This window comes from Asterias rubens, chromosome 13, assembly GCF_902459465.1.
Source record: "Asterias rubens chromosome 13, eAstRub1.3, whole genome shotgun sequence".
NCBI classification, from domain to species: Eukaryota; Metazoa; Echinodermata; class Asteroidea; order Forcipulatida; family Asteriidae; genus Asterias; species Asterias rubens.
Window position 1 is genome coordinate 12,050,971 of NC_047074.1, and position 16,729 is coordinate 12,067,699.

The 16,729-nt window shown below is 38.8% G+C and overlaps 1 protein-coding gene across 1 annotated transcript in view; it reads left to right on the top strand.

Annotated features, from left to right (window-relative positions):
- The window catches only part of LOC117298307 (collagen alpha-1(IV) chain-like), a 62,142-nt gene that overhangs the window by 831 nt on the left and 44,582 nt on the right, over positions 1-16,729 (top strand). The window contains exons 2-3 of the mRNA XM_033781462.1: positions 392-446; positions 8,138-8,200. Coding sequence (XP_033637353.1) covers positions 392-446; positions 8,138-8,200 — 118 coding nt within the window. The remainder of the gene's footprint in view (positions 1-391; positions 447-8,137; positions 8,201-16,729) is intronic.

Consider the following 16,729-nt stretch of genomic DNA (forward strand, 5'->3'; position numbering starts at 1 on the left):
TGTTTGTGTGTTTGTTTGTTTGTTTGTTTGTTTGTTTGTTTGTTTGTCGTTTGTTGTTTGTTGTTTGTTGTTTTGTTTGTTTGTTTGTTGTTTTGTTTGTTTTGTTTATTTATCTGTTTTTTTCTGGTATTGTTTCACAAAAATACATACCAATAAGGTGGTAGGCTATATTCCTGACATGGTTGCACATTAAAATCTTGCTTTGTATAGAGAATGGATTATTACCAGCCGAAATCTTATATCATCTCCATTGCTCGTGGCAGGTTATCTGCTAAAATTTGCTTCGGAATTAAAACTTGTTTGCAAGATTTCTACTAATAATTGTTAAAAAACTTTTTAAAGTTGGGCCACGCCTTCATTCCGAAGAATAACTTGTGAATTTTGTTTTCAGGGGTGTGATAACTGTTCTACTATCGCTTGCTGTAGGAACAAGTTTAGCCCAAAAGGTAAGTTAATCGCATTTCTCATTTGGAAAATGCGTACTTTTCACATTGTGTTACTGTTCATCTATGATTGATTGAACAACCATGAAAAATATAAAAGTTTTTCCGAAAGAGAACTGAAACTACTTCATAATATAAGGAAGAGACTTTGCAGGCCTTTGACTCCTGTTCTCGCCATCAGAGACAAGGTAAAAGTATTTTATTCAAGTTTGTAACTGTTAAGTCCTCTACAACCCCAAATCTTGAATTCTTCCTCCTACCTCAAAGCTCACTCATCTGATAGAGGTGGAGGTGGAATTGTGGATTTTCTACCTCCCATGCTGTAACAATCTCCGCAGTAATTCAACACCTTAAAGGAACACGTTGCCTTGGATCGGTCGAGTTGGTCTTTGAAAAGCGCTTGAAACCGTTTGTTACAAAATGCATATGGTTAGAAAGATAACTTAAAAGTAGAATATAATGATCCACACAAATATGCCTCGGAATTTCACGGTTTTCTTTTTACGACGCGAAGAAACACGGTCGGCCATTTATGGGAGTCAAAAAATTTTATAGACCAACTCGTCCGATCCAAGGCAAGGTGTTCCTTTAACTGTAGGAATCTGATTAGGATGGTGCGACAACCCATTCACCGTGCCAACAGAATGAACAAACTTATAATGGGGTTTTTGAAAGGGTTGGGTTGGTAAGTCCTGCCTTTCTCTATGGTAACGGAGTCAGGAGTAAGTTTGGAAACCCATGTTTGTCATGCGTTGTGCATAATGCGTTGTGCAAACCTTTACACCGAAATACACATCAGGCAACGCACACAGATATCGCAGTACGTAATACAGGAATAATGTATGTAACTTGGCGTGTTTATTTACTACGCATCTACACACTTGGCAGGATGGATTGAAGAATCTCAAGGCTAATGTATAATGATAGACCAAGGTTCGCTTTCACAAAGCACTAAAACTCATTTTAAGTTAAATTTTCAGTAGTACCATAGTAATTGGAATGGTGACATCACACTTTTATCAGCTGCTCAATTGATTTACAGTTAAGATCAATCTTTAGGTCTTTGTGAAATCGATCCCAGATTTGGATTGTCATAAATCACGGATATAAGGTAAACCTATACTCAATTGCTATGGTAAATGCTGTGGGTCTTGCATCCATGGTTGTACATGTATGTACATGTATATAGTAGGCCTTTCTCTTATATTGAAATAGAGATTGAATGAGAACACCACCCTTTGCATGGGGACATGCATACCAACAATCTCATCCAGTGCATGCCTATCTTGCCCACTGTTGTTTGTACCATAGAGATACTCAATGTATGTACATGTATATAGTAGGCCTTTCTCTTATATTATTGAAATAGAGATTGAATGAGAACACCACCCTTTGCATGGGGACATGCATACCAACAATCTCATCCAGTGCATGCCTATCTTGCCCACTGTTGTTTGTACCATAGAGATACTCAATGTTTGTACTGGGTGGATAGTGAAACTATGGTTTATTTAGGTTGGGACACCACCTGGTCAGAACACCTTAGGAGTTTATGGTTTTAAGCCACTCTTGTGCAGGTTTGAAACCACAGCTCCACAGACCCTCAAGACAAAGTCAAACAAACAAATCATATTTATCCCCATGTAGCTTTTCTTTGGCTAGACACCTTTTTCTTCTTTTTGATACCAAAGGGTTGGGGGAAATGACTCATTCTGTTTCTGAAAGACTGCCTTAGAATGGTCATCACAGCTTGCTTCATCAATCAGACAGGGAAAGTGGCGAAAAAAAGAGAAAATAGGGACTGTCAGAACAAAGACAATGTGGGCACTGTTCTTTCTGTAGCCTTAGATTTTCAGTCTGTGATTCAGCAACTTCCGGTGAATTGCAGTGCTAGCCAGTAACATAGAAAGTTTTGAGATATCAGTTGTGGCAGTCTAGACTTTGGCTTAAACATCCATAATAACATTAACGTTTGCCTCAAAATGTCTTACACAGCTTCTACAATGTCATATACAGATGTCATTGCCAGTGGTAACAGTTAAACATTAGGTTGATAAGGAAGGATTCTTAGTTTTTTGATCTGTTTTACTTTTCTTCTAAAGAGTGTCCAGTTGCATTCCTTTTTGAGCCTTAATTAAGCACAAGCATGAAGAACTTGTTTCTACCCCAATCAACAATACTGTATGAGGAAAGGTGTTGTTTTTAAATAGCTCAGAAAATACTGTAATGCTTATTGGACGGGGTGGGGGGGGCTACTTAATGCCACTTCCCTTAGGAACCCCCAACCTACAGAAGCTGATTCACCTTAGCTTTGCTAATTAGTATTGATCTCGTTATGCATTTCCTGTGACAATTGGCTGAGCGGCAATTTCTCATTAGTGGCAGTGACAACATAAAATTTTGTGTTGTTCCTTAGCCTAGTGTTACTGTTGCATAGTTACTTCATCAGTGCATGGTACAGTGTATGTGTAGTTCTCATTTTGTGGGGAAGCAGTCTGATTTGGTACCACCATGGATTATTTCTTTTTGTATGGCATGCTCTTGTGCCGGCCTAACTTTAGAATCATCCCAAGTTTAGTTGGTAATGGGTCTAACTTTAGTATACAGTTTGGACATCACAACTGTTTCACCACCTATCAAGGAGGTAGAAACAACCACCAGCAGTCTATCATATTGTGGTGACCCAATGCAATGTAGGCCTACATGTATAAGAGCAACTGGTTCCTCCTTGCTTGGTGACAGATATCTGGATCCCAACTGTAGTTGGGCCTTCCCAACAACTGTAGTTGGGCCCAACTTGAGTGTTACTGTGTAACACTCGGGTTTGGACCAGTCCCATCTACAGTTGGGACTATTCTAGAGTTGGGACTAAACTGATTCTTTAGTGTGTGGTGCAAGTCTTCAGATGTGACTTGTGTACTTTTTGACCCCGAGTGTGACCTCTCCGGGCCATCTGTTGGCCGGATTCCCTTGGAAAGATTCTATTCCCCAAAGTTAAGATTGTCCGCTCAAAAGTGACCTTTAGTGTGAATGAACAAAAGGCCTGGTACAGGTGCCTCTTATTAAAGATTCCTTTAGTAAATACTCAAAAAGTTTGGATATAATTTACAACATGTTGAGAAACAATTCCTTTTAAAGGAGTATGGTTTAAGAGAGAGTTGAGGGATTCAACAACAAATAAATGTCAATCTAAGAAATGTTTTGGCATGAAATGTTTTGCAGATTGTTTATGCCAATTATGGATAATTCGTCCTGCATGGACATAGAACCACTCCATATTTTCTGCACTATCGCAAAAAAGCTATACCACCTTTTGAAATGACACTTTCACAGGTTAGTTTTATAGGGCCTGTACTGTAGGCATATCATATAAAACAACCAATCGGTTCTAAAAACCAAAGGTTTACTTTGCCTTTTTAAGTTCTAGTGGGTGAATATGTCTTTAGACATCCTTCGAGAGTTCTTTGACCAAAATTGCTGGAGGGAAGATGGAACGACATTAATGGTATGGATGTCACTTTTTGAAATCGAAAGTACAGTCACCCCAACTGGACTTCGCCTATTGAACGGAAGGTATATCAGAGTCTGGTCCCTCTTTGTTAAAAGCAGAATCGGTATCCTTCAGTGTTATTGCACACAGGGAACATGACACCAATTTTTAATGAAACTCAATTAATATTTCCTTTGGCAGGGCCTGTTTGCTTCGCTTTGAAAGGGCATGGGCACCAGATGGTAGGGCACTCTATACAAGGAATTTGTGAATTTCTACTGTTGTAGCGTTACATTTTCAAGGGAATCAAGGTAATGAACAGGGGGCATATGGATGCAAATGCCTTTAGCCCTTTTCACTAAAGCACTGACAACCAACATCCTCGGTTATTTATGTGAAGTATTAGGACTGCTTTGGCACATACCTCAATGAATCACTGACCATTTGTATTTCAAAGCAATCTCTACTTTGCAAAGATATGATCCCCTGTTAAAATGCTAATTGAGTGTTTTATCAAGAAATCAGGGGTCTCTATCTATCTTGATTATGTAACCGTGGACATACCTTTATTGGCAGATATCGACCTGTAGTAGTAGAAATGTACTCAAGCTGTAAAGTTGTATTAACTTGGATTTTATTAAACCATCATATTAGAGCAAGGGTTGAGGCAATGTAGTTAGTGACCAACAAGAGAAATAGTTGTTTCCTAAAAAATAAAATATAATAAAAAAAAAAAACTGAAGCAAGCAATCAGAGCAATATTTTCAATTGCCATTTTCATATTTAATTGAATGCTTTTCAAAATTAACTAGGTAGCCAGAAGCCGATCTCACGAAACCCTAGGATTAATGTTATCTCGAGTTAGGACGAGGAAACCATCCTAGGACGGATTCAAATGCGTCCTACGTCTTTGGATACGGAATATAACTCAGATTAATCCTAAGATTAATCCTAAGTTAGGAAGAGTTTGGTGAAATCGACACCAGGCCACTTAGAGGGCATTTAATTGGTCACAGGTTTTAAACAAATTGAAGAATTTGCGAATGGACCACCGTTAAAGGCAAACATTGTAATTTTGCTAAAGCATCTTGCTATAGCATTAGCTGTCATAGTTGCAGATGTATTGGAATTCAAGAATGTGTCACTTGTGTAGGGCCTAAACATCAAACTGTAACAACAAGTAGTCAGGGTCTTTCAGAAGTCAAGTATAGACAAGGAACCTCTGTCACTGAGCCATCTAAAATGGGTGTCAGTGTGGAACCCGTTCCCAGGGCGCACCAAGGTCAAAAAGTCAAGGGAGAAGCAATGAATAAACCCACAAGGTTCCCGGATGGCGCCATGCCCCATGCCGTTGGACTCCCCTCAAAAAAATAGTTGTTCTTTGAATGTAACGGCCTTGGGGTAACACCAAGTAGAGGGTGTTGTGGGACTGGAGTCCGTGGCGTGTGCAACCTATGGCCATGTCCTTGCTCTTTTGGTCTGTTTCAATTACAAGGGTTGTAAGGAAGGTTGCAACTCATTGTGTTTTAATGATCATGACATTGAGATGCTCCCAATCCCATGGTTATAGTAACATGTCTATAATCTCAAGGGGTTCCGATTGTCGTTCAGCAACAAAAAATGTAGAATTTGCTAGAGTGGTATGCCACTTGTTTGGGCAAGATACTTTTTATTTTTTCGATCTATCAGCAAGTGGGTCTATTTGCTGGTGTAAGTATGAAGCCTGCGCTCTGTTTAAATTTAATTGTCAGCACAAATATACTTTCTATATTTTTGCGATCTGTCAGCTAGTGTATCTATTGCTGATACAATGTGCCATAAGTATGATTTAGAAGCCGATGCACTGCTCACTGCTAAAATTTCACTGTGAACTTTAAAATCATAGTTTCCTGATCTGGATAAAAATGTTTGGTATATAAATTTTCCGAAGAGGTAGCACATTTTTCGTGATGGGATTAAGACACTAAATCAAAACTGCCTGTGATTTTAAAGTACTTTTGATATTGCTGTGATCTGTCACCTAGTAAGTGTATAGCTGGTACAATTTTGAACTTTTAATCATAGACTTTTGATAATAAGTTTTGGTATTGTATACATTTTCATTGTTGACATTTTTCATTGTCTGATGAAGACAATCAAATTAGCCTGGAGATTTCAAAAACTTAAGTCATTTGTTGTTGCTGGTAGGGCCATACAAGTTTAAAGCCAGCGCATTGCTGAAATTTTAAATTTGATCTTTTGATCAAACAATCTTGATTGATAACAAATAAGTTTAGGTGAGACTGAGAGATAAATTTTCAGAATAGGTAGCACATTTGCCATTGTATGCTAGAGACATTATCAGAACAGCCTGGGATTTATGAATGTTTGTTTTGACCATATGTTTATCTAATGATATAACAAATACCAATCCTTCTGGTAGTCCATGTTATGTGTTGTGATATTAGGCCAAATAATAAAAAAAATAACAGTTTATCGTCCCCTCCCTCATCCTTTTTTCAGGCTGCATCGTTTTGTTTTTGGGGGTTTTTTTTTTATACTTTTTTTGTTTACTTCTTTCAAGAACTTCTAACTTTATAAATTAAGTGGTGACTTTAAAATGAAGAATTGGTGGCCAGTTTGAATTAAAATGCTTTGGCCGTCCACTTCAAAGAAATTTAAAACAATATTAAAAAAAAAGCCCCAATCCTCCTCTTTTTGGAAAAACCCGGACGATCAACTGGTATTTTGTTTTACTTGGCCAAATGATCATCACAACCACATGTAATGAATGCTATCTGTGATCTGGAAGAGCAAGTGCAGAGTTGTCTTGATGGAGTGTGGCGCTGCTCATAGATCTCACTGGTATTCCAGTTGAATTCATTTCCCTAAAATGGGTTTGCACAAGTAGTCACCAAGGACATTGACATTAGAGAGGGCAGTGTCATAAGCATTTCGTTTTAAAGGGTTTGGTAGTTGGGATTATCTTAACCCCTCCGTCCCTCCGACGTTTGAGAGGATGAAGGGTCGGGAGGATCGGATGGAGGGTTATGATCATCGCAACTAAGAGTTTGGGTCCTTTTGGTGCGACACAAAATCAAAGCATCCGCAGATTTATATTAAACTTATTTAAGTGGTTTAAAGATAAGGATGGTAATGGAAAGCTTTTCTTACTTGCTGAGGTGCTGTATTTTTTGAGAAATGAGTAAAACATCGTCATGAAAATATATTTAGTTTCGATCTCGCTAGTCCAAAACACAAAGTTTTGATAACCATGCAGAAACCATATAATATAAACCTACTATTTTGTTGTGGCTATTTTGTTGTGACTGCATTGAGCTTGAACTTTTACAGGTTTCTTATTTCATGTTTCTGTTGGGTCACACAAAGTGCAGATAATGATCTTTAACAAAGACAAGTATCATATTCTTGCACTTTAAAGGTGTTGTGAGTAGGCCTATTCTTGCACTTTAAAGGTGTTGTTAGTAGGCCTATTCTTGCACTTTAAAGGTGTTGTGAGTTGGCCTATTCTTGCACTTTAAAGGTGTTGTTAGTAGGCCTATTCTTGCACTTTAAAGGTGGTATGAGGAGGCCTCTTGATTGATAAAATAATGTGTCTATAATGTTTCTGATGTGTTGTTGCAGTAATGTAGTTGTCCAAACTGTAGAGCCCTTTTGCCTAACCTTACTTTTTCGACACAACTCGTCCCAAAGACATTCTATTGAAAATTTAATATGTTATTTCTTTCTCCTGTTTTCAATTTCAAACTATACATTTTACTACAGAGCAAGATCCTTGCTCTATGATAAAATACTTTCTGCAAAGAGAGGGGCAACTTTGATGAATTATTTTATTGTTTTCCTATCCTGAGCTACCAGTTTGAATAAATGGGTAAAGGATGTTTGGCGAGTCAATGTTTTGTAGTGTCATCATCCACGAAGCCTCCCCCCCCCTGTGAGCCTGGTGGATGGGGGCTGTCGTCATAGGTGAATGAACAAGCACAACAGGATAAACAGACTTCAAATTAACCCAATTCACCTAACCTAAAAGAAACAAACTTTACAAAATTATAGAGCAGTAAAACCTGATGAAAATTAAAAGACTCTTCGTAAGAACACTTTGAAGATTAAATTTTATGTTTTCTTTTGTTGCTTTTTATAGAGCAGGAGAAAATGTGAATCTTGAAGATTAAATTTTATACTCCCTTTTATTCCCTTTGTATAGAGCGGAAGAGAATGTGTAGAAACATGTAAAACTTGCGGATGCAAAGGAAGAGCAGGGAGAAGGGTAAGTGCAGTGTTGTTAATTTGTTCTTTCTTTTCTTTTTTATGCAAGTCGCCAGACACACAAGGCCTTAAGGCCACTTCAAGGTGTGTGCTACAATAATTTTTTCCAGAGGCCGTTGCCACCTACTCCCAGGGCTGAAACAGGGTAGGCTTGGGTATCATCGTGGAGGTAGAATGGTATCATCAATCCGAAGCCTGGCCGGTAGAGCAGAAAGTACTACCTCCCCAATTTCACGTAGTAAGTGTCACGACCGGGATTCGAACCCACACTCTGCTGATCAAACCCCAGAGATTGAATCCGGTGCTCTTAACCGCTCGGCCATGATATGCCATGAGAACATAAAATTGTGTTGCAAACTGGTAAAATTACCAAAAGGGCCTAAGGTCTCAATTAAAATAAATAGTGAATTGTCTGATGTTTCGACCTTAGAGAAAGAATCTGCTACCTGTAGGGTAAAAAATGTCGAGAAAGAATTTGCTAGGGTTGAAACATCAGGCCACTAACCAATTTGTTGGCGTTAATTGTTATCAGGCAATTCTTTGAGTTACTTTAAAAAAAAAAAAGATAACATTATGGGAATCAGTAACCATACATAATGCCATTATTTACAGTTGACTCTCGTTTTAAAAGTGTAAAATGAGATTGTTCTTAAAGAGTACATTCTGAAGTCCCGGATCTCATTTGAGCTTAATATGTTTCTTTGTTTTACTGTCATCTTATAACAACATTCCTGTTATAAAGAGGTCTTTGACCAGTCCAAGCGACCTCGTTAAAACAAAAGTCCACTGTGTCTCTGTCCATATGAAGGCCTGGGGTGTGGGAGGGGGGGGGGAAACACTAACAATTGGAGAGCACTTTTTCAATTCATGCCAGCTGCTCTCTTTTAATTTTGAGCCCTGGGTAATCTGTGGTTACTTGTGGCTCAAAAGGTACCGGAACCCTAAAGGTGACCAGGGAGTGGGCGTGGCGGTAAGCTAGGTTTTGAATCTCAAGTGTAAACCCAGTCTGGGTACTAACTGGAGTGGGGATGGGTGGAGCCTTTGGCCCTTTTCAAATCCACGGCTTCTGCTTTGGATTCAGCTTCAGGCTCGTTCTCTCGTCTGAAGCCCTGACGCGTGCGTAGGCAAAACATGCGCAAACTGTTAAACAACCGCGGGGCCAAGCTAACCAGAGTCGAATCCAAAGCCTAAGCCGCGGTTTCGAAAAGGGCCTTTTGGGCGGTCAACCCCACCCCTGGTGGCGTCCATCATGTCAGATTAAAGATCAGACCATTTCTAACCAGATTCTGTTGTGTACAGTTGTGTAACCAGACATTTTTCTTTTTGGGGGTACAAAAGTGGGGCAAAGGTGATATGAGGGGTGGGGTGGGGGGCTTTTTTAAGTATTCAAATCATTCACTTTTACATTTATTTGGATTAAATTTTGGGCCTTGCCCTTGTAATGTGTGGTTTTACCAGAACTCGTACTGTCTCCTCTCTCCCTCAAGTTGAGGGACTCATCCTTTTTTTAAATTTAATTTGTGTAGGCTACCCAAAATCAGAAAAAAAAATTTTCGACCTCATTGAAACACCAGAGATTCATGGGTTTCTGAAAACGTTCATGTTTATCTTTATCACCAATAAGCTCAATTTACCAGATGCCTCAAAATATGCCAAACTAATTATAATTGAATTCAACGAATTTAAAGTACTTGTTCTGTGGTTAAATTTAACGATTGTTTATGGAATCTTGGATGATTCTTTTTATTAGCCATTAATTATTAAATCTTGTTGTTCTTGTCATTATCTTGGCTCTGATTGTTGAAGTCTAGACGTCATAATTAAGACGACAAAACTTCAGGAAGAGGAAATGTCACAGACTGTTACATGCCAGCGAGAAAAAGTGCTCAGTTATCTGCGATTATTGCTTTGGGTTTCGCGAAACTGTTGACTTGTCTAGACTTTAAAGTGCAAATAGTTTTCTTGATGGCTGGTTTAGGCCTACCGGCCAAGGTGTCCCAGGGAAGTCTTGTCTGCAGGAGATTCACATTATCACATTTGCGTTATCACATTAAGTGTGTGCACAGTTCGCTGCATGGGTGGACAGAATCTCCAGCAAGTGCCACACAGGCCGTGATTATTGAATGTGCTTGTGGAAGGTTCTGTTGGAAGCTTAGTGAATTTCTGTTGGAGTGTCCGGGCTTACGGGAGACCCATTGTTAGGTCATTTAGACAATGAAGCAATGGACCCCACAAGAGAAATGCTTTGTTGAAATGAGGGGTGGGGTGGATTTCACAAAGATAGTCCAACTGAGTCCTAGCTAGGAGTTATTTTAAAAACTTAAGGCTGGGGCTAAGTTTTGTCCTAGTTCAAGATGGTGGTATAGTTTAAAGGAGAATTGCATTAAACTTTGATGTCAACTTTGCTATTTTTTGTTGATAAAAGTGTTGCTTGCTGGGACAAAGAGTATGTGCACTTTTGGGTTTCTATTATTTACTATATTATTTTACAACACTATTGTTTTAGACAAACAAGAAACTTGATGGGGGTGTTTACTTCAAAGTTACTTGTTATCTTCAGAAAGATCGTACAAACAATACTGCTAATACATTACCCGAGATTTGAAGGTACATTGTTGGGTCATTCTTTGGTTATGTCCCAGAAAATAAAATTGTGTAATAGTTTTTATCTGCAAATAAAACACTTGTTATAAAGTAATCATCCCATGAAATATTAATCTGAAGTACCCCATTCATAAACCACTAAAATTGTGTTGACAAAAATTGAATGTCCAAAAATCACATTTAAAGACAACTTTTGGAGCTCGAATTTCCATGGCGACAATTTGTGAACCCTCCTCGCTCGCTAAGAATGTGGATTGATGGATTCAACACTCTTGATGAAAATACTATGACACTTTTGTCGCTGTCTTCTCAACAAGAAGACACTTTTCGTCAGCTGAAACTTTCATGACCCTACCTTAACCATTTTTAAAAGTTTGGTTTGCCTTTATGAAACGATAACTGGGCTTTTCGACTGCATAAAAAGAGTTTAAGGCTGTGCTGGATATGTCAAGAGTTCCAATGAGGAACTCAATGCTGATGCCTGATAGTGATATGTACATTGTAAACCTTGAACAGTCATAATTTTGGAGTTATTTAACAAGTTCCCCAGGAGTCACCTCTCTGAATCATTTACAAGGTGAAAAACTAACAACCTCAGAAACAAAAATTCTAATGAAAGTTCCCACAAGAGCCAAGGTGACAACATGTAAACAAAACCAAAGTTGTATCATTGATGAAATAAGAAATGTGAATGAGCAAGTGTGTCACCCTCATGGTATGTTCTCCAATAACCCCCCCCCCCCCAAATATTTGGCGAATCTGAAAACTGATATTCCCATGGTTGGCTTTTGTTCTTACTGCCGTTGCTTGGAAGTCAAACAGGTAGGTCTATTTATGTTGCCATTTTGTGAGGGTCCTTAAAGGGTGACAAGGACAACAAAGCAAGCAGGACACCTTGTTTATCCAAGTCACCCATTATTGTCTGACTGCCTTGGCAGTGAGTGACTGAAGGCCTAGGCGCTTTTTTTAGTTGTTGTCAGACAGGAAAGGAACAGCTAGACAGTGGCGCAATCAGCCCACTGGTTTCTGGAATGACTTCCTGCATTGACGGTGGGAACAAAAATCAGGAATTGTGAGAAGAAGAAAATAAAGTGATGCTCGCTGCGTGGCCTAGTCCTGTTTTTTAAGCAGATAAATTTTGCTTACCAAATATCTTTGGGTATTCAAATTTTCGGGTGAAAATTTATTTATTTCTTCAAAACTACCTTCAAATGAGGTCATTTCTAACAATGTTTTATAATATCTAGAGCTTTTCAGGTAGGCCGAAGTTTTATATGTCATTAACTTATGGGTACCAAAAGTACCCTGCCTTTAATAGATATTAGAGTGCCTACAAGTACAACTTAGAGAAGTGTACAGTACCTCCTCACAGCCATTGTGGATTAATGACTTTTCCCCTGAACCTTTTACCCTAACCTCTTGAAGGTTAGCGTAAAGCTACATGACAAGGCATATCGAAACCCAAGCACCCCATGGAAGGGTTAACAGATTATGCTGACCCCACTGATCCAAGCCTCAATTGGGGTCGGTCTTGGGCTTGTCCTTCAAGTAATAAAAATCTGATTCACTGCCTTGAGATTCCAAAGGGGCAAGTGAATGAAACCGAAGTTGAGCCCCCCCCCCCCTTCAAGTAAATATTGGAGAGGGTCCAAGAGCCCAGCTGCCAGTCCAGCATCATCTGTCCTTTTCCTCCCCCCCCCCCCCCCATTCCTCTCCCAGAAGGACTGTAGAAGATTAATTTGTCCTCGGTTCACCTGGGTATGAACTTCAAAAGGAGAGGAGGTTGTGTGTTTGTAACTGTATATGATTCACATTGCCTTGTCTTTGCTTTTAAAGTAATGGTTTAGAGTTTATGGGGAATGGAGTGACAAACATGGGTGCCATCAGAATCACAGTGAGTTTGTTGAAAAGTGAATTTTCTTGGAAAATTATTAAAGTCACCTGGAAATAGATATTTTTTTTCTTCAAACAGTAGAGTATATGTTTCTGAACAATAAAATAAATTGTTGAGTAATTGTTTTTAACGATTTATATGTTTAAAAAAATAAAAAAAGTTGTGTGGGGATGACTCCGCCTACCCCTTTTGTGACATCAATCGAGGAAGACTTTGCCTCGATCTAACATCGAACACACGTACTTGCAAGTACATTCAAGTCCTAGTCGTGAGTTTTACGTTTCGAAAAAGTTTTTTTCTTGCATTTTCCCGGCAATGTCGACCAGGTGGATGCAGCAAAACAACTAAAGATCGGGTCAGTTTGCAAAGTGGTCCGGTCCGACGTCTTTTCCAGCACTGTGCAGCAAACACTTCGAGCCGTCGTACTTAGAGAATCGGGAACACACTACACATTTTGACATGAAGGGAAAAGTTCTTTTCTAAAACATGACGTCATCTTTACAATTTTTCCAGCTAGTGTGGAAGTCGAAGAAGGTACCTGAAAGACGTAACGAACCTAAAGGAGCATTTGCCTAACGTGAAAAAAAACAGGGATTGTTTCAACTTTGAGGGCATGTTTTTAGCTTGCGCCAAGCGTCACTATCTTGTTCTGGCACTGCATGCGATTCATCGCGCCTCGATTGACATCACGAACAGCGCCCTCTCGGGTCGAGATTATTTTCAAATTTGTAAATAACATGGAAACTAATTTTTAAAAACCTTAGTTAATTGTTTATTCATATTCTACTCATCAAAACACATATTTTAATGACAAAAGCTTTATTTTGACAAAATACCACTTCCAGGTGACTTTAAGTTTAAGAAATCCACAAGAGCAAATAGGACAAGGTTGTTGGCTGACCTTATTTGAAAATAAACACATCAACAAAAGTAAGTCCCCCCCCCCCCCTACACAATTCGCCATAACATCGTAAGGTAAAACATTTGACCAATGCAACTAATTAAGAAATAATTCTATGACATGTTTCCTAAGTGTTGTGTGAAAATGAAAGATATTGTGTTCCTCAGACAACTCGAAGTCACAACAAATGGTTTGTGTGTAAGAGTTTCTCCCTGTTATCATCATGTTTTGAAACAAAGATTTTTAAACACAAAATATGTCTGTACTAGGAATAAAAGAAGCTCAAAGCTTTTGGCTGGGTGTTACTCCCCTCTTTTCAAACTTAAAAGAACAATGTCATAACCTTCTGTTGTGCACAGAGCCTTCGTTGCAAAATACAACATATTAAGAAAAAATAATGGGTTTTTTTAAGGAGGAGATGAGCCAATCTTGCACTGTGTACAAAATGAAATAAGACGCAAGCCTATAATTATTTAAACGGCCTAGGCCATTTCCATTTTGCAGTTCTAAGGTTCTTTTGAAGGGGCACCAAGGCCAAGACATGGCGCAACAGCAGTGGCCTCTGTATTTCGAGGCCTGCATTTGTAGTCATTGTAAGTCCTTGTTGTCAAGGGTTAGGGCAAGGCTCGTCTTTATTTTGTAGAGGGCACATACACTGGGAAATTGTGATGTCTATGGGAAACTATTGAAGGGGCACTAAGGCCAAGACCAGGGGCAACAGAAGCTGCCTGCATGTAATTGAGGCCTGCATTTGTAATAGGAAGTTCCTATTGTCAATGAGTCAATTTGAATGTTATTCCATTGAAGTATTGCTCTTAAAATAGCAGCTAATGGACCTGTCTTCCCTTGATCAATGTTTTGTTACCGTTAGTCCATCAGGATGTATGTCTACATCACAGTTGGTATAAGTTTTAAAACACCCAGACCTCTACTTTAAAGGAGTGGGTTTTTTTCTTTTTTGGGAGGGGGGGGGAAATTAAAATTCCTCTGAAACGGATTAGCATCAAAAGAGAAAGATTGTAATTTCATTCATTCAGTCGATGTGTAGCATCGGTTATGGCCCTCCAAACACATTGGTCCTCCATTGCTGTACGCAGCTCCTCTCGTCGCAGGTCGGAGTCCTGGCACAAGGTTTCCACATAGTTGGTTTGTGGTCTTCTACAGTAATGTACCTTACTTTATCCCACTACTTTCCCCTCATACGCTACTTTCTCATTTTATAATTTTTTTGTGGAAAAGAAGTTATCTTAATCTGTTAACACTTTTGTCTATCAAAGGTATTTTTCCCTCGTTACTTTCTTAAAACATTTTTTGATTCAATGTGTTACGAGAAAAATAATGCTTTATTTTTGATGAAGTTTTAACAGCTTTTTTCGAAATTCAACCGCGAAATCAGTTGTAACAAGTTAACGATATCCTGTTTGGTGACAGTAAGGATCAAAGAGGTGGAAGGGTTAAGTCATTCTCCTGGATGTAAAACACTTGTTGTTGTTATTTTGATGTTATCACGAGAATCAGGATTTTCACAAGAAAACTCAATGAAAACATAATTTGTGCGCAACCAGGGGGCAAAAACCCAAGGGAGTGCACTTTTGTTCGGGGTCAAACGCATGATTAATTTAACACAAGCCAAGATGTACTTTTTTTAATTTAAAGAACATATTATTTTTAATGAACACATGTACTTGCAGATAATCTATTTTTATAGAAAAGACCGGCGATCTTTCCTACGCGATAAAAAAATCTTTCAGCTTGCCTTTATTTTTAAAAACTTCTGTTATTTTTTAATGAGAAATCGCCTAGGGGGTAACATAAGGCGGGAAGGCCACTTCAAGTTGAGGGGTACACTAAACTGATTTCAATATATTGACGTGAAGCTGCCGAAGTACAGGCTAAAACTTTTTGTTCATTTGTAAATTGTCACACATTGGTGATTAGCCAGCTGGATCACAATTCCTTTTTGTCTTACTTGTGCATCGGTCAATTGAGATTCTCTCCAATATTGGTGTTTTAAACCCAGTGGTATAATTAAGAGGGTAAGGAGGAGGGCACGAGATTATGCCCACCCACCACCCCCCAATCGGTGCCTGCTTCCCTGTGTCCACCTCCCCACCTTCAAGAGTTTTTCTGAGTGTTTCCGGGAAAAATGTGAAGTTGCTTTTAACGGTACATTTAATTGCTAAAACAATAAAATGTGCCCTTATAAAATTAATATTGTACCGCAGGGAAGCAAATCATCATCTTGTCAGCGTTGAACATCATTTGGCTAGATGGTGATAGTAATGTGCAAATTTACCGTGGTCCTGTTGTACCTAAAACTTTCCGCAAGTTTCTTTGCACAAAGAAAGATTGTATATATAATGTTGGAAGTTATGATCCACAATTTGTTTGGACAATAGCGGGCCAGATTTCAAGGCCAGTGTTGAATTCTTTGCATTCCCAGATGTAGCGATGAGAAAAACACACTGCATGAAGTTGTAATCGGCTTGAAAACCACCGACAAAGTTAACTCAGAATTGTAGTTAAAATCACCATGGCCATTCAGTTAACAAACCACTGGGTGTGGTTTGATGATCGGCTGGTAGTTGATGGCTTTCTAATGGTCTAGGGTAACTTCAAAATACGACTCTAAACAAAATAAGAGCTATTAAAGCCATTGGACCCTTTCGGTAAACAGTGTTGTCCAAGGCCCACACTTTGTGTACCACAACTTCTATATCAAATAACAAACCTGTGAAAATTTAGGCTCAATCGGTCATCGGAGTCGGGAGAAAACAACGGAAAAACCCACCCTTGTTTCCGCGCGTTTCGCCGTGTCATGACATGTGTTTAAAATAAATCCGTAATTCTCGTTAACGAGAATTTATATTGTTTTGCTGTTTTCTCAAAAAGGAAAGCATTTCATGGAATAATATTTCTAGAGAAGTCTTTCACCATTGCCTTCTGTAAACCCTGTAAGTTATTTGTAAATCTGTGAACTTTTTTTTTTTTTTTTCTGAACCAAAAGGGTCCAATGGCTTTAAAATCTAGTTGCGATAACCTAACCCTCCTCCTGGCGGCCGTCGGGAGGAGGGTTACGTTATCGCAACTATTAAAATCCAAATCCAACATCCAAACTAAGTTTTATTGAT